The sequence below is a fragment of the Pteropus vampyrus genome, unplaced genomic scaffold (genome assembly GCF_000151845.1).
Source record: "Pteropus vampyrus isolate Shadow unplaced genomic scaffold, Pvam_2.0 Scaffold223, whole genome shotgun sequence".
NCBI classification, from domain to species: Eukaryota; Metazoa; Chordata; class Mammalia; order Chiroptera; family Pteropodidae; genus Pteropus; species Pteropus vampyrus.
This window is the reverse complement of record NW_011889004.1, coordinates 440,871-458,374: the sequence shown is the minus strand read 5'-3', so window position 1 is coordinate 458,374 and position 17,504 is coordinate 440,871. Positions and strand designations below refer to the sequence as shown.

Sequence of the window (17,504 nt, the reverse complement as noted above, 5' to 3'; positions counted from 1 at the left end):
CTAAGATCAGGAACATGGCAAGAATGTCTATTTCTCACCACTCATATTCATTATCATACTGGGAGTCCTAACCTATATAATAATAATAATAATAATAAAAGAAATCAAAGGCATTCAGATTAGAAAGGAAGAAATAAAACTTTTTCTATTTGCAGAGGACATGATTATCTCAGGTAGATTGCCAAGGAATCCACAAAAATGCTCTCAGAATAATGAATGTAGCAAGGTTACAGGATACAATGTCAATACACAGAAAACAATTGTATTTCTATATACTAAAAATGAATAACTGGAAAACAAAATTAAAAAAATTTTTTTTACAATATACTCCCTCAAATGAAATGTTAGGTATAAATATAGAAGATCTATATGCTGAAAACTACTAAACACTGATGAAAGACATCAAAGACCTAAATCAATGGGCAGACATACTATGTTCATGAATCAAAAGATTCATGTCAGTTCTCCCCAAAACTGGTTAATAGATTTAGCACAATTTCAACTGAAACTGCAAGATTTTGTTGTTGATACAGACAAGCTGATTCTAAAAATTTATATGGGAAGGCAAAGAAACTGGATAACCAAAATAATTTTTTAAAAAAGAAGAAAATTGGAAGACTCACACTATGTTTTTAAGACTTACTGTAAAGCTACAACAATCAGGAATATTGAAGAGAAAGACACATATATCAAACAATAGAGTCCAAAAATAGACCTACACAAAGGTGCAAAGACAGCTCAATGAGAAAAGGATAGTCTTCAATAAACAAAGTTGAAACTGTTAGAAACCCATATGAAAAAATATGAACCTCAAACTAAACCTCATCCCTTATAAAAAAGGATCATAGAAATAAGTGAAAAATTTAAACTCTCAAACTCTAAAAAATTAGAGAAAATCTCTGTGATCTGGGGTTGGGCAGAGTTCTTAGACACATCTGACACCAAAACAATCCATAAAAGGAAAAGCTGGTAAGCAGCACTTCATCAAAATTAAAAACTGTGGCTGCAAAAGATACTTTTAAGAGAATGAAAAGACAAGTCAGATTGGAAAAAATATTTACAAAACCGTATCTGACAAAGGTCTTGTATCAAGAATATGTAACAAATTCTCAACACTCAACAGTGAGAAAATAACCCAATTTAAAAATGGGGGTTGTCCAGTCCCAGCCTTCTCTGGGAGCGGGCGGTGGGCAATGCCAGGGTGATCCATGCCCCAAGTTCTCGAGCCTGCGTACTCTGGGAGGATGCTTGGACAGATTGAAGCCAAGGCCATTCTTTCTGCTGTCATTGCCAGGGGAACCACCATCCTTGCCAAACACTCTTGGTGTGGAGGAAACTTCCTGGAGGCGACAGAGTAGATTCTGGCTCAGATACCTTCTGAAAATAACAAACTAATGTACTTACACAGCAACTATTTGTTTCATTACATCTGCCAAGACAGGATTGTGTACCTTTGTATCACTGCTAATGATTTTGAATGTTCCAGAGCCTTTAATTTTCTGAATGAGATAAAGAAGAGATTCCAGACCACTTATGGTTCAAGAGCACAGACAGCACTTCCATATGCCATGAGTAGTAATTTCTCAAGTGTCTTGGCCGCACAGCTGAAGCATCATTGTCAGAATAAGGGCCTAGACAAACTGATGGAGACTCAAGCTCAAGTGGATGAACTGAAAGGAATCATGGTCAGAAACATAGATCTGGTAGCCCAGTGAGGAGAAAGATTGGAATTATTAATAGATAAAACAAAAAATCTCATGGATTCGTCTGTCATCTTCAAAACAACCAGCAGAAACCTTGCCTGAGCCATGTGCATGAAGAATCTCAAGCTCACTATCATCATCATCATCATCATCATCATCATCATCATCATCATCCTATCAATCATGTTCATCTATATCACTGTATCACTTCTGTGTAGTGGATTTACATGGCCAAGCTGTGTGAAGAAATAAAAAAGACTAAGTTATCATTAACCAATGATACAAAAGAACAAGGAGTTAAAAGGCCAAATGATCTAAACCTTTCACTACTGACAGATGGTGTCTGCCAGTCTCTTCAAACCTCTTCTTTTTGTTTTTAATCTTGTTCTATGCATCCAGATTATCTTTGTCCTCTCAATCAGTTTATTCCAGTGCACTTCAAATTGAACCATTTATTGCAACAGTAGCCTTAAAAAGGCTTTTTGTCTATTTCTTTGGTTTAACTAGTGTTATACACTTAGAGAAACGTTTTTGTTGGTGATTACACAAAGCCATCACCAAATTGGAAAACATGTCGTATAAATCGTCTGCTAAAACTATAGCTGAATGTTGTACGTGCACAGAAAAGTATTCAAGAGACACGTATTGCTAACATCTCATCTTTATGTGTTTTGTAATTGAGGAGTTTTAGATGCTTGAAACAATATGAATGGAGAATTATTTGGGGAATTCTAATTCAATTGTTGGTGCTGCCTGCTTCTAGGAGCCCAAGTAGATAAAGTATTAGACATTTTATCTCGGTCAGAGAGAGAATATTTTGCTAACCCATTAGAAGCACGCGCAATTACCTTTGACTTCCTAGTATTCACTTTCAGGAAGAAAAATTTGACCATTTGTAAATCTCGCAGAGCTTGGTACCTTCTGTTTCCCCATTGCAGTTGATTTGAGAAGATAATGGTTTAAATATTGTTGAAGGTTATGGTTTTTTACATATTTTTCTTCAGTTGATTTTTAGAGCAATTCTATAGTAAACAGAATACGCAGTGGAGGGGGTGGGGAGGCAGATGCCTCTGGCTCACCAAAGCAAAAGGAGAGAACCACAGAGAACATGCTAGCATTTTAGCTCTATGAATGGAGGCAGTGTGGGAAGTTTTTTCCTGTCTGGGAAATGCCCAAACAGAACATGGTCAACTCCGGGGTTTGGGTCCGGCTGCTGTTGAATAATAATAGTCTGAGCATCCTTTGTAGTTTAGTAAATTCTTTAATCTGCCTACTTTTGAAGAATTCTTTTGTGAAAAGAGTAGGCACAACAATGTATAGATACAATGCAAGACGGTTTAGCATTCATTTAACTGCACTGTAAGAAAACTGGAGTGCGATCGCTTCGCTTCAGCTACTGACATCTGTTAGCTAGTATGTACTTTTAGTGTGTATCTGAAAGGACATTTATTGCTCTGGACCTAACTGCATTTACTTATTAATAAGTGCCAGTAAATGGAAATTACATTATATTTGACTATTTTCCCAATGAAAGAACAAATCAGTCTATAAAATCTAGCCACTTGTTTAGCCTAGTCACGTACCTTGAATATATATATGTCATATAACCTGGCTGATGCTACCTGTTCTTCCATCTAAACCTTTCAATTCATTAGTTGGACATGGATTTTAGCCCACTGGAACACTTTTCCTGGTGACCATGCATTCCACAAATGCTTTTCCAATTTTGTTTATCAACACTAATGCCTTTTAATTGCATCAGCATTTCCTACTGGAAAACACATTTGTTCCAGGAAAACATTTGCCATTCCTGAATAATAATTTCCAAATGTCTTTAATCTAAAGAAGTAGACTTAAAGTAGATTTCCCTTTCGTATACACAACTGAATAAAAATGATGTGCCTGTCTTAGGGATAAATGACTTAACTGTCCCTTGATCTGTTTACATATAAGAATGCTTTTTAAAGCACATATCTTGTTTTAAATGATGCACAAACTGAAGGCATTAATGAAATTTAAGAGTAATACAAAAATAAATAAATAAAATAAATAAAAATGGGAGTTGAACAGCATTTAACCAGAGGTGATGTGGAAGGCAATTAAACACACAAAAAGATGCTCAACATCATTAACCATTAAGGAAATACAAATTAAAACCAGACATGTATCAGAATGGCTAAAATAAAAAATATTGGCAATACCAAATACTGTCGAGGATACAGAGAAACTGGGTCTTTCATAGTGGAACAGAAAAACAGTATAGCCACTCTGGAAGTTTGGTAGCTTTTTGTAGAGTTAAACATACTCTTTACCATGTGACTGATCAATCCCCACTCCTAAGTTCACATAAAAACCTATACATAAATGTTTACAGCAGTTTTATTCAAAATTGCCTCAGACTGGACGGCCAAATATTCTTCAACGGGTAAATATAAAACAAATTCTGATATATCCATACGATGGACTACTACTTAGCTATAAAAAGCAACATGTGTGAATCTCAAAGATGTTACACTGGAAAAAGCCAGCTTCCAGATGTTATATCCTTTATGAGTCTATGTATGTGACATTCCGGAAAAGGCAAATCCATAGGGACAGAGAACAAACAGATCAGTGTTTGCCAGGGGCTAGGGTGGCGTGAAGGTTTGAATACAAAGGGGCAGCATAAGGGGATTTGGAAGGTGATGGAACTGTGTCCTGACTGTGGAAGTAGACAAATGTGTTTAAATACACAGAACTGTACATATAAAAAAGTTACTTTTATGATATGTTAATTTAAAATTTTAAAAATGGAAATAAAATATATCCAAATAAATTTCTCTTTAAAAATGCTTTAAAAGAAATTTCCCATCTGGGTTTCTTCCAGGAAGGCTGCTTTATGAGGATTCTGCCATGCCAGTCCTGGTGTGTGTGGGTCTGTTTATACTGTAAAATGAGATCAGTCTAGAAACATAATTTTCCTTCTCCCCACCATCCTCGATTTTCACGCCTGGGCATGCTTGTTGTGGAAGTTGGGGGTGGGTAGGTTTGGAGATAAAGAGCATTTGGCTGGCACCGAGTTCTAGACCCACAGAGCAGTTGTGCTTTTGTCTATCTTATATATTATCTGAAAACCTCTGTATTAGATAGAATGGCTGGTCTTGAGCCAGATCCTCAGGCCCCTCGGAGGTTTGAATAGTCCTGGATTTCAGGGCCTATTGGCGGGGCCCACTCACTTGTCCCTTTGGCATGTACCTCTGTGGACCCCAGTGGAGTTGAGCCAGACCAGGACGCTGGCTCTCATGTTCAGTGATCTAAACAAGGCCTTTAGGGAGAAGTTGGAAGTGTGCTCCTGGTTTTAGGGCCCCAGGTTGCAGATGGATTAAATACAGTGGGAACTCTGCTAAGGCTCTGAAGTCTAGGCCTCCTCTAAGGTAGGATCTGAAAGGACTCAAACCATTTTTTTTCTCACAAAGGATGACTTTTTGGAAGAACACTTTGTAAACAGTAAAAGGCTGTGCAGAGGTGGGAGAAATGCCATTATGAGGATGACTGTGCTGACTCAGGCCAGCAGGACCAGAGCATTATCCACAAGAGCTGCTGGTTACACTGAGCACCTGCCAGGTGCCAGGCACCGTGCTAAGGAATCATCGAATCTTGAATGACAACCCTGTGAGAAAAGGGCTATCCTTGCTTGGACAGATGAGGAAACTGAGGCTCCAATAGGTCCCAGATCACATGGGGAGGTGACAAAGCTAGGTTCCAGTCTGCAGCTCCAGCCTTCTGAATCAAGGCCTGTGAGAGGAGCCCCTGAGGCCTTCCTTGTGTCAGGCCTTCTCTCCAAGGGTGCCCTGGAGGAAACTAATGTCACTTTCCATCAAAGGTTGGTGGGGGGCGGCCAAGGGCACTTTGAGACCTTGCCATGTACAATAGCACTCAAAAAAAGTTTTTCATAAATTTATACAGTAGAATGCATTCACTGAAAAATATGCATAAATCCAATCTAGAAACCAGAGTTGGGCCCCTGTGGTTGAAGGTGGAAGCAGGGGTGGCCTGGGCTCCCAGAGCACACCGAAGGTCACTTATCCAGTGGGTTGGCACTTACTGTGAGAAATGAGGAAGTGCCATGATGTATAAGGCTCTGGTTTTGGGTTTGAAAGAACAAGGTAGGATTGTGGCAGACCCATTCTTGGGTTAGTGGCTTAGGAGAGGGCTACAAGATTCTGGACTTACCAGTTACTTTGGGCGCTGGCCTGTTTGACCTGGGCACTATCTGCCTCACTTACTCTCCCCTCTGGCCAGCAGCCATGACTTGTCATTCACAGGGTAAGAAACTTATCTTCACCATCTTACATTTAGTGAGTTTAATCTTTAAAGAGATGGATTACAAGGTTAAAATCTACAGCACCTTTCCTTTTTTCTTGGCTCTTATAAAAAGCATCACCTGGTGTTTTTTTTTTCTGGATCATAAAAGTAAAATGTTTAACTTCAGATGTTGGTGTAGGATCAACAGCAGATCTGTACCTCTGACCCCAGTGTAGGTGCTGGTGGCATGGCTCACACTGGAATCATTAAATGGACCTCCTTCTCGTAGATGTCAGGGATCACTCCCATAGGGGAGTTGACCATGTGCACACTGTTCTTGCCAAATAGCTGGAACTCATAGTGGATGAGCTGTTCCCAAAAGCCGTTGTTGGGCCGAATGATAGGCCGGCACGACTTGGTCCATGTGTGGGCATCCAGCAAGGACATGGAGTGGTATTTCATGAGGTAGGCAAGGCAGAGGGCAGCTGAGCGGCTCACGCCAGCTGCGCAGTGGAGCAGCGTGCGGCCCTGCTTCATCTCCACACTGTGGATATGATCAGCAATGGGGTCAAAGAAGTCACAGAGACGTGAGATGGGGGTGTCAGCCACAGGTACCTGTACATACTGGATGTCCTCATATAAGGTGTTCACCACCTCCACTGAGACATTGATGACCGTGGTGATCTGGTTGCTGGAGAGCATGAGCTTGTTGTTGGCAGCCACCCCACTGCTGATATACAGGCTGCTGGTGATCTGAGACAGGCCGCTGACCGAGGGCTGCCGGAACTGAACCGGGAAGGTACACGGGGGTGCTGTCATCAGGCCGGTGGGTCAGTGTCCAGTGAGGCATAAAAGCTGCATCTTTCTGTTAGGCTGTGTCCATGGAAAACTGCAAGGAGGGAAGGAATACTTAGAAGGCAGGAGCCCAGTTGTGCCAGCAGGCCAAACCTGGGGAATTTCCAAGAAATGGATGGAGATAAATAAAGCAGATGGCCCAAGGTGGCCCTCTGACCATCACAGTAGAATGACCCAAGGAACTTATTAAAAATGCAGATACCCAGGCTTTTCCTCAAGTCTATTGAGTAGGTACTCGGGGTGAGGAGCAAGAATCTGCATTTTCAGCATGCTTCTCAGAATACTTAATGTGCTTTGCCCTGCAGGACAAAGGACAACCCCCTGAGCCTGGCACTGAAGGCCCCACTTGAAGGGCCCCACATTTTCAGTTGGGCAGGCCGACTTGTGTCATACAGCTGAGCCCTGGCCTGACTCTCCAGGTAGGCTCACACAGCCCTGTTCTCCCTTTTCTTCAGAATCCCCTCCTTCCTTCCAGCGCCTCTAAGTGGGAACAACTCACAGTCTCCCAACTTTATGCTCAAATCATGAGACTGAACCAGTAACATGAAACCACAGCCCACTATGCTGGGAGTCCCTGGTGGTATAAGAAAGAGAAGGGTCTTAGCTTCCCCTCTCCAGGAACCATCTCCTTAAAGAGACAAAAATGTGCCCATGTGAAGCTGATGTGAAATTACAGTCCTACATCGTTAAACATGCTCTTGCACCTTGTCTCTAAGGACAGCCTCTGAAAAGGGTCGCTGAAGACTTTCTGGAGACCAGCATAAAGGGCACCATAGCAGCCTCCAAGGGCGAGTGCAGAGAGGCAGAGGGGCCTCAGGCAGATAAGCCATACCAGCATGATGCTGTGTGCAGCAGGATTGTGCCATGTACCCCAGGGAGGGGCAGACCCCTTCCTACTAAGAAATCTCAGGCCCCTTACTCTCCCAGTCTTGATCAAAGCTATACAAATAGCACATTTTCATGTGTTTCACTGAAATAGGAGCATTCGAATTTAAAGCACACCTCTCAAACCAAATGGCAGTTTTCATCTGGCACAGACAAATGAGGAGCTAAAGTTCTGTTTCCAGGCTTAATATATTTTAGTGGCCACCTACCGTCAAAATGAGACGGAGCCCCTTTCTTTGACAAGGCCATTTACAGACTGGTTTCTGCTCATCTCTCTAGCCTCCTATTAGCCTTCCCTAGGTTCTGAAGGGCCTTGGCTAGCCTGAGCCACTTGCAGTTCCGTATGGACATCTGGTCCTTTCTGGCCCAAGTCCTTTGCCTTTGCTGTTCTGAGTCCCTTTCCTTACAAGTCTGTCGGAAACTGATGTTACATTCAGCAGAGAACTGGTGAGCCTTGGACCTTAGCCAAGGGTCACTTCCTGAGGGAAATCTACTGAGATCACACCCCTCCCCCACATTTGATAAAATCCCTGCTCCAGGCTTTCTAAGCCCTGTGTGCTCTCCTTCCCATACTTTCTAAAGGTGTGGTTCTGCCTTGATCTGTTCGTGACTCTACTGGGATATCAATGCATCTGTCTTCACTCCTACTGTATCACTAGTGCCAAGCTCCATGTCCCCACAAGTAGGTGCTTGATAAATATTTGTTGAATGAGAGAATGTTTCCAACAACCACGATTCTACCTTTTGAGATGTTTTCTGGAAAGAATGCGTTCTCTGCCATGTTTCTCTAGAATTTGGGGGAAGGGCTGGGTGGAGGTGAGTGTGGTTCCTAGGCTGCTGGAGAAGAAGGCCAAAGCCTGTATAGTTAAATCCTGCCAAGACCTCAGAGTAAAATGTATCAGGCTCACCCCAGGAAGGGAATATGGGCTGGTTTGTTCTAAAGGTCATGTGAAGGCAGGAAAAAAGCCCCCCTCCTGCAACGTAGTTGGAAGCCTAAATGCTAAGGAATCTTTTGGATCCACATCATCCAAAAACCCAGAGAGAAGTGGACTGAGCTCCCCCCCCCAAAAAAAAAAACTAGGGCCCAGTGGACAACAGGGAAAACTGCTATACATTACAGTGACAGAAAGTTTGCAGAGACACTGCTCTTGAAGGCGAAGGCAGTGATAGGAGGAAAGTCGTTTTCATTAGATGCTGGGTACGCTGAAATGTACAACACAGCTATGGCCCTCTCACAGAGCTCAAAATCTAGTAGGAGAGACAAACATTAAACAGGCAACTATAGGCGCAAGAGTTAGAAAACAGGACAACAGTGCCTATCTTATAAGGATCTTCTGAAAATTAAATGAGGTAATCCAGGTAAAGTGTTTAACACACGGCCTGGCACAGCATGAGCTCTCTAAAAATGATAACTATTGTTGGTACTGCTAGAGAAGTTAAAATGCGGGTCATTATGGGAGTGAAGTCTAAAGGGATTTACTTCAGGCCCAGGGCTAGGGAATTGCAAAGATCGCCTGAATAAATGACACAAAGATAGGAAGAACTTTTAAAGTGAGGGGGAGGGAGGTAGAGAAACAGCAACTTTGCAGTTCCATTTTACCATTTCATAGCCTACAAAGCCTTTGGCTTCCCTCATCTGGTTCGATCTTCAAAGCAACATAATAAACTGGTATCTGGAATTAAAATCTCCCTTTTACACATGAGGAAAGTGAGGCAGAGAGGGGACCTACCTAGGGTCACAAAGCGAGGTCCGAAAGCCAGTCTTTATGGCCTCATTTTGCGTGGGAAAAGTCGGCAAACACCGAAAGGCGTCTGTTAATACTGGGTTATAAACGATAAAACAAAGTCCAAGGGTTGACAGGAGTGAGGCGCCACTTCCACGGTAGAGCCAGATAGGTTTCCTGGGAAGTTGGCGTTGGAATGGTCTTCCTCATCTACTGGGTGTCAAGACCCATATGGTCTTACCTCTCTCCCGCGGGCGGGAGGGCAGGTTCGTTCAGGAAGCAACCACGCCCGAAGCTTCCGACGAAGGTCTCTGGGAGAGAAAAGACCAGTCACCACCCAGGAGCCACAATCCCCAGCGGCCCGGCGCTCTGGTTTCCATAGCAATGGCCCCTCAGCGCGGAGGAATCCGCCGTGCCGAGTCTTCAGAGAAACCGCGGCGTCGTCTCCCCGCCCTGGAGCTGCCCCGCCCGAATTTACCCGGTTACGCGCCCCGCGTGATCGCTGGGGCCACAGCAGTCCTGGCCGAAAAGTAGGGTCGTCTCGGCGCGCGGCAGCCCACTCGATTGGCCCAGCCTGTCTCCACAGCAACGCGCCAACTGCACCACGGCGGCCGCCGAAGGACAATGTTACTTCGACCTCAGCTTCCCGGGTTCCGCATGCACGTTCCGCCCCCCTCACTCGTCTCCAGGGCAACGAGGCGGGCTCAGCCCACCGCGCCTGCGCAGGGGCTCACTCTTCGTCTGCTGGCACGCAAAAAGCATGGCTCGCAGTTTGGCTCCTGTTGCCCAGTCGTTCCCCAGCGTGGAAACCGCGACTACCCAGCAGCCCAGGCCCTCGGTCACGTGGGACTTAAGTCCATCCACGGCCTCGGACTCCACCGCCCAGGCGACTACCAGCCTCCGCACCTATCCGGCCTCGGCCTTCTTCCACCGAGATAGGCTTGGCAGCCGCCCCGACATCAGAGCTGTAGGGACCCAGCCACAGATCTGCTTCCTGCGGCCGCGGATGGCGCGGCCGCTAGTGCTCTTCAGGTGCGGCTTGGGTACCCCAACAGATCCCTGCTCCCTCAGCTGGCCCCTGGGACCGCAGTCTTGGCCCTCCCAGAGCCAGCTAGGTCCTTTCTTAGAGAGCCTAGTGAGACGCAGGTTCTCCCTCAGTCCCAATACCTCTCTTCTCAGATACCTCTCTTCCCAGCCTCTGTGTTCCCCAGTGGTGTCCCTGTGATGCACGACAGGGCGAATTTCCCCAAGTGACGGTGAGACCGAGCCCTGTACCATGAGAAGAGGTCCTTTGATGGAGAGTGAAGAAAGAATTCAACACACACGCCAAAGTTAGAGTCAAAAGGAAAGCTTATTAGAAAAGGATTAACACTCCACAGACAGAATGTGGTCTCCTCTAAGAAACAGAGTGTGAGAGACCGAGAGATGCTTGGAAAAATAGTGAGTAGAGGCGGAGCCAAGTGTTTAGGGAACTCAGTTCATATATCACTCTTTAGGGCCTGTGAATTATTGTTTCAAAGGCTTTGTCAACCCATTTCCTTTGATATGGACTTAACAGTGAGGAAGGGAAGGGTATGTAGCTGTGATAAGGTAAGACTATGTAGAGTGAAAGGCCTGCTAGCAGTTCTAGCCTTTAATCCATAGGTTCCCCCCATGGTTTTAGCCAGAGGGAATGACTCTTGGTTCCTGTTTTCCCTTCACTGGTGTGGAGAACGGGTCGTTAGTAATCCAGCAGAAATCTTCCTTTTTTTCTAAAGGTGTTCTCCTGGCCTGGCCGCAGGGCTGATCAGCGCATTGCAGTCTCTGAATGTAGCTTGATTAACATTTTAATTAATATTTTTGTCTCCTTCCTACATTAACTGGGAAAGCCTCCATTTCTTTGGCCCAGCCCCAGTCCCCACAGACAAATTTCTCCTTTACAACCCTCACAACATCCTCCAGGCTCCCACAGAAGTCTTGCTTTGGAGAGCAATTTGGTTCAAAATTACCATTATTTGTTAACTTGAAAGGGAATATTTCCTGTCACTCCTTTTCGTTGTTGTTCCCTCCCAAGAAGTATTGGTATATTTGGTGCAACACTGAATAGGTGAAGTGTTTTATGTCTTTAAATATTGTAAGTCTTTTTTTTTTTTTTTAAACAGGATGTAGGGGACTTTTGTATGTGAACTTCTTGATCTCTAAACCAGCCCTTTTCATCACTTCATTCCTTTTTCTGTCAGAAAAATGTAAATGGGAAATTGGGGCCATTTATTTAGTTCTACTAGTGTGTGAATGTAAAAACATCTATAAAACCATAGTTTCAAATTGGCCGAAAATTATTTAGAAAATAAATTTTTAATTTTTCTAAATGTTTTATCCTTTAAAAATTGTCCTTTTTTTTTTTTTTTTTTTTGTCCTATGCAAGCAGTATACACTCAGAAAAATCAGAAAAGACACAAGCAAAATGAATGGGCAGAGACAATCGCTGTTAACATTTTGGTGTATATTGTACCAGATTCATACATATATATCTACTGCAACATGCTTACACTCTTTGTGTGTGGCAGTGTGGGGAGGGAAGGAATGTCACCAAAAAGTTCACTGGCTTTTCTCTCCACCTAATACAGTATGAATTTCTATTTTATTCAAAACTGCATAGTATTTTATTGTGTGACCTAACCACAATTTATTCGAGTGCTTCCCAAATTGTACATTTAGTTTCCAAATTTTAGAATGAAAATACGAGCAATTATTTTGAAGTGGGCAAAAATATTTAAAGGTACATAGTTGCAGAACCACTTCATGGTGTAACCAAATTATCAAAAATTGAAAACTCAGTGCTTGAGATTATCCATTTTTGACTAACTCCTCATTTTGACCAAATAATCTCTAGTTTCATCTGGTTCCATTTCACTCCATCCCACCCCATCCTGTCTTCTACTTCTAGCCTTCAGAGTCTCCTCAAATGTTTGTCCACCTCAAAATTCCCTCACTTTGACTTTTTCCAAATCCTTTTCCCTTAGAATTTCTCTATTAACCAAACTTACCTCTGTCCAACTCTTTATTCTCTTTTTCACTGCTTCCTCTGAGCACCCTCTCGCGGACCCCCCTTAAACCAAAGGCTCTGGAGCAGGTGCCCCCTCCTCAACCTCCCTCAAATTCATTCCTCTAAACCCTACCCTACAACTTTTGCTCCTCTCCTCCAAGACCCCCACCTCCCATTGTATCCTGCATTTTCACCAGGAGACAGTTCTAAGTCTGTGTTGACACTTCTTTGAGACTTTCTACATCCTTCTCACCATGGTTTTTCCTCTCAGCATTCAAGAAACACCCCTTTAGTACATGTTTTCCACCAGAAGAAACCTAGGCCTATTCCCTTGCTCCTTTGACAAATATGACAGAGCTGTACCTCTTCCAAGAAACCTGGGGAAGCCTCAGCCACTGCTCTAGGACCCCGTGAAATCAGGCCCTGTCCTAGTCATGACCCCAGCCATCTTAACCTGTACCACCTTCCCCTGCTCCTCCCAGCTTAATGAATTCCAGCGAAGCAGCGGTGACAAAATTTTTACCCAAGAGCCACTTATCTCGGGTGATTATTCGTGACAACCTCAGTGCACAACGAATCTATGAAATGGAGGTAAAGTCCTCACAAGTTTTTGTGATAGAGGGTGTTAGTGGCTTGACTCATGTTCATTTCACTCTCCCCAATACCTTGGGGAAAGATCACAGATCTTAGAGGTGATAGGGAGCCATCAAGGTGCTCTAATGCAAATCCCATTTTACAGAGGAGGCAACTGAAATTTGGGATTAGTCATTTGCCCAGAGTGTCACAGCTGTTTCTGGACTGAGGGAGCCAGGGAAAGGATTTCATGTCTCTTGGCTCTTATGGCATTTTTTTCCCCCTCAAAGCATATTACCTTTCTATTTGGGGAATCCGTGAATGGATTCCTACCATCTGCCATAAAAAAGAAGTCTTGGGTCCTAGACCTTGAAGTGACATCAACACATTTTAGTCAGTTTTTTTTTTTTTTTTCCTTTAGGGATCATTCCCCATTGTTCATAAGAGATTTGAGGTTCTACTTTTTGCTTATGGACAAGTAGGGCTTGACCTGCTTAGCTAAGAGCCCTCAGAAGAAGGGGAGGGAAACCACAGTGCCATTACCCTGCAGACCCGGATTGATTAATTCATTAAATGTATCTTTAGGGCCTGTTGGGACAGGCACTGTTTCAGGCATTGAGAAGAGACTAGTGCACAGGACAGACTCCAAGAATGTACTCATTTCTTCAAGCAGAGCGGGCAGCCCAGAGTTGAGCTGCTGTCTGCTCTTTACTCTGTGGAGCTTCCCTCCATCTTCCAGGGCCAAATCCGGATGGACTCATAGGATTCTCACATTGAAAAGAGTGAGGGAGGCTTAAGAGATAGTGCCAGATCCTCTAAAGGACCACAGAGATCAAAAGAAGAGTAGAGACCTGGGTGTTTCTCCCTCTGCTAAACTTCCAGGTATAAGGGAAACAAGGTGGACCCGAAGAGTCCAGTTTTGTGTGACCTTGGGGAATCACATTTCTTTCAAGACTCTTTTTTTCCTTTATAAGATAGGATCTATTAGGATCCTTTCAGTTGCAGGTGACACAAACTGAATTTGAACTAGTTCAAGCAAAATAGAGAATGATGAGTTTACATAATTAAGGATGGATAGGGCAGGGTCGCCAGTGTTTGAGATGAGAGAAACCAGGGTTCCAGTACCATTGGACGTGTGTTCCACTTACTCTCTCCATCTCCTTTTCTGCTTTCTGCATGTTGGCATCATTATCAGGTTAGCTGTTTCTGGGGAGTGTGGTCATAGGAAACCTTGGCGTGTAGCCCAGAAAGGTATTAGAGTGCTTCTATTGCTCGAGTTAGACCAATCTTGGAGAAGGACTCTAGTTGGCCCATTTTGGGCCATGGGCCTATCCCTGTCCTGATCACTGTGGCCAGGTTGTGTGGGCAATTATGAGTGGCCCAGGAGAGGTTGAGGGCCACCCCCTCTAAGTAGGCAGGGGATATTGTACTCCTGGCAAGTAGGGTGAGTATCTTCGAGATACTGTACCTGGAAACTCTTCTGAGTTGGTTTTATACATACCAGAAGGCTGTGCCATCCTCCAGCCATCCAGTTCTTTTAAAGCCATATTGAGCTCTTCTATATTTTAGGTACTCAAAGTTCATTATGTATTGTTACCCACATTTAATAGTTCAGGAAACAGGCTCAGTGAAATGGAGTAACTTTGCTAAGGTCACAGAGTGCATTATTTCAGTTTCAAACCTAGACCTGACTGACCGTGGTGCAGGATGGTCTCCCTTAAGGACAGGAACTGTCTTCTCATTGTTTGTAGATCTAATGGCTTGCTGAGGGCCCAGCTTGTAGGAACTTCAGTGGATTTGAAGCCTGAGTGGCAGCATGGCAGTGCTTTTGTCTTCCCCGAAGAAGTGCTAATATTAGAGGAAGAAGTAGCATTGACTAATCACATTTCTCGGGACCGTAATGAGAACGGCTAAAGTCTAGTGTCTTGGGAATCCCCTGAGCATACTCTGAGAAGGGTGGATGATGGGTAATATCTCTTCATCTGTGGCCATGATTCTTAACTGGGGCCAGTTTTGCCCTTCAGGGAACATTGGCAATGTCTGGAGACATTTTGGTAGCACACGTGAGAGTGAGGTAGTTCTACTGGCATTTAGTGGGTAGAGGCCAGGGATGGTGCTAAATATCTTACAATGCATAGGACAGCCCCCACCACAAAGGATTACCTAGCCCTATGTGTCCATAGTGCCAAGGTTGAGAGACTCTGATCCATAGTAAAGGTGAAGCTCAAGGTGAAATCACTAGCTTAAAGAGGCCAAAAAGCCTGCTGTCATGGGAGTGAACTAGAAAATGGTGATACGAAGCAGCCATTTAATTTCTCAATGGCTGTATCAGCATCATCGCAGATACATGATAAAAATATAGATTCCTGGGCCCCATCTAAACCCTACTAAGCTGGAATTTCTGGGGTCTATATTTTCATCAAGCAACTGAAAGGTTTCTGATGTTCAGCCATTCAGAGACCATCTATTTGAAGTATGTCTTTTAGTGTCCATATTCTCTGCCACTCAGCCTCTCTCTTCATCTCTTGTTCCCAAGATCCACTTAGGCACTAACTCCCTGTGTCAAATAATGATGGCAGCATTGTGGAGCTCTCTTTTGCTTACATTATGCTGGGTATTCTGAGACAATGTCAGTGCTTAGAATCCCCAGGAGAGTTTGTTAAAATGTTGACTCTCAGGATCCCCTCCCACTTGGTTCTATTTCAACATGCCCAACACTTCACCATTCTTCAAAACTCAACCCCAGTTTTTATGCCAACCCTCCATGAAGCTTTTCTTGCTATCTCTCTTCTTTGAACGCTATGCTATTTTTTAGGGCTGTATCACTCTCTGCTTTGCTTAGAAATATTTGGTTATGTGTCCCATCTTCCTATGTCGTAATTTCTGTGAAGACCTCTGGCTGATTTTTCATAGTATCCTCTCCACAGCTGGCTCATTGGAATAAATAAATGAGTGAGTAAGATAGAGGATGTGCCTCCGTAGAGCATAAAGTCTTGTTGGGGACAGGACAGAAGCGATATGATAGAAGAAATGAGTTAAGTGTGATATGGGGGAGATCACAGACGATACGTGGGAACCACTAAACGAGTAGTAGGAACAGGGTGATAGAAGTTAAAGAAGGGGTGAGGAATAAGATGCACCCTTTCCCCACATTCTCCACACCTCTTTCTGACCAGTTTCCGAGTAGAGTTGTTAAGGTCAAAATCAGGCTCCTAGGCTGCAGACAGTCAGAGGGTACCATAGTGGTCATCTAGCTCAATGCCCAGGGAGACGAGGCTTCCTGTGAATCAAATTATTTATGGAACATTGGGTCCAGCTGGCACATTTTCACTCCCCTATCAGTAGTACAGACGCCTCTCTTGCTATGAAGTAGTTTCCTCATCCTAACCTCTCCTCTGTTTTTTATAAGACAAAAGCTTCAGACAAGACCAAGAAAAAGATGAGCTACTTGTATGACCACCTGAAAAAAAAGTTCATGACGGACCAGCTTAGAAAGCTGGGGAATTGGAAACGGGAATCCATGAACCTCCGGCAGTACCTGAATAGCACCGGAGTGCAAGGTCACTCCATCCTACCAAGAGAAGCTAGCCATCGCCGCCTTCGTGGCAGACAATCTGCCCCATGACAACACTAGACCAACGGGAGGAATAGATGTAGAAGCTAGCCAGCTGACACCATTGTAGAACAACAATAAACCAAGACCAGTAGACAGTGGAGCATAAAAACTCTAGCACTTCTAATATTCCCTGCCCTGTGCCACCCCTCTGTTCTGGTGAAGGAGATCCTGATAATCCCATAGCTGCCTGAGTGGAGGAGACTGAATCAAGGCAGCTTACATGGTTAAGGCAAAGATCAACCTTGTCTGAGGTGAAATGCCAGGCCAGGTATGCTGAGACAGTGAGTGGTACCTTAGATGGGAAGGGCTTGGTAATGCCACTGCCTAGCATTCCAGTGGTAAGGAGATCAGAGTGGAGCATCAGACAGCTCTGGGGCAAGTGCTATGTATGCCACCCATCAGCTGTGTGGCTTTGTAATCTTACTGAGCCTCTGTTTCCTTATCTGCAAGAATGGGAGAGTAACAAGGGAACTTACCTCCAAGAACTGGCATGAAGATGTGGCCTACTTGGCCCAGGGCCAGTCATTTCCAGTGGTTCTCAACACGATGGCTCCAGTTGGCTTCCAGCCTTGCCAGTCCCCACTCCCTGGCCTGCCTGTTACTCCAGCTACACCTCAACAGTCCCCCACGTTGTGCCTTTACTTGCGCAAACCCCTTGTCTAGAATGCCTCTTCAGTCCCCCAGGCCCGCCGCCACGACCTCAGGGCTCTCAGGAAGCGCTCTTCATCCTTAAAGGCTTATCTCAACGTCAAGCTTCTCTGACCTTCTACCTCCTGCCCGCCCCTTACTCTATCCTGCCTAAGCTCCATGGGTTTCCCCTCCCCTCTCAACTTAAATTA

General features: G+C 44.2%; 2 protein-coding genes and 1 pseudogene across 4 annotated transcripts; 2 read left to right on the top strand and 1 right to left on the bottom strand.

Annotated features, from left to right (window-relative positions):
* Positions 1–40: 40 nt before the first annotated feature.
* On the top strand, positions 41–2,645 carry LOC105300948 (annotated as a pseudogene).
* Positions 2,646–2,944: 299 nt separating this feature from the next.
* Positions 2,945–10,078, bottom strand: DUSP18 (dual specificity phosphatase 18). 3 transcript variants are annotated; one of them, XM_023538438.1, is made up of 3 exons: positions 9,930–10,076; positions 9,458–9,762; positions 2,945–6,876 (listed from the first exon to the last, which is right to left on the bottom strand). In XM_023538438.1, exon 3 carries the CDS (start codon positions 6,804–6,806, stop codon positions 6,240–6,242), a length of 567 nt encoding a protein of 188 aa, XP_023394206.1. In that variant the 5' UTR covers positions 6,807–6,876; positions 9,458–9,762; positions 9,930–10,076; the 3' UTR covers positions 2,945–6,239. The 3 variants fall into 3 exon arrangements, with proteins under 3 accessions (XP_023394206.1, XP_011371604.1, XP_011371607.1); XM_011373302.2 differs by having other exon boundaries at positions 9,693–9,762; XM_011373305.2 differs by lacking the exon at positions 9,458–9,762 and having other exon boundaries at positions 9,930–10,078.
* Positions 10,079–10,090: 12 nt separating this feature from the next.
* CUNH5orf52 (chromosome unknown C5orf52 homolog) lies at positions 10,091–16,801 on the top strand. Its single transcript, XM_023538439.1, has 3 exons — positions 10,091–10,483; positions 12,959–13,067; positions 16,459–16,801. The coding sequence occupies exons 1-3, from the start codon at positions 10,212–10,214 to the stop codon at positions 16,672–16,674; spliced, it is 597 nt and encodes a 198-aa protein (XP_023394207.1). The 5' UTR covers positions 10,091–10,211; the 3' UTR covers positions 16,675–16,801.
* The last annotated feature ends 703 nt before the right edge of the window (positions 16,802–17,504 follow it).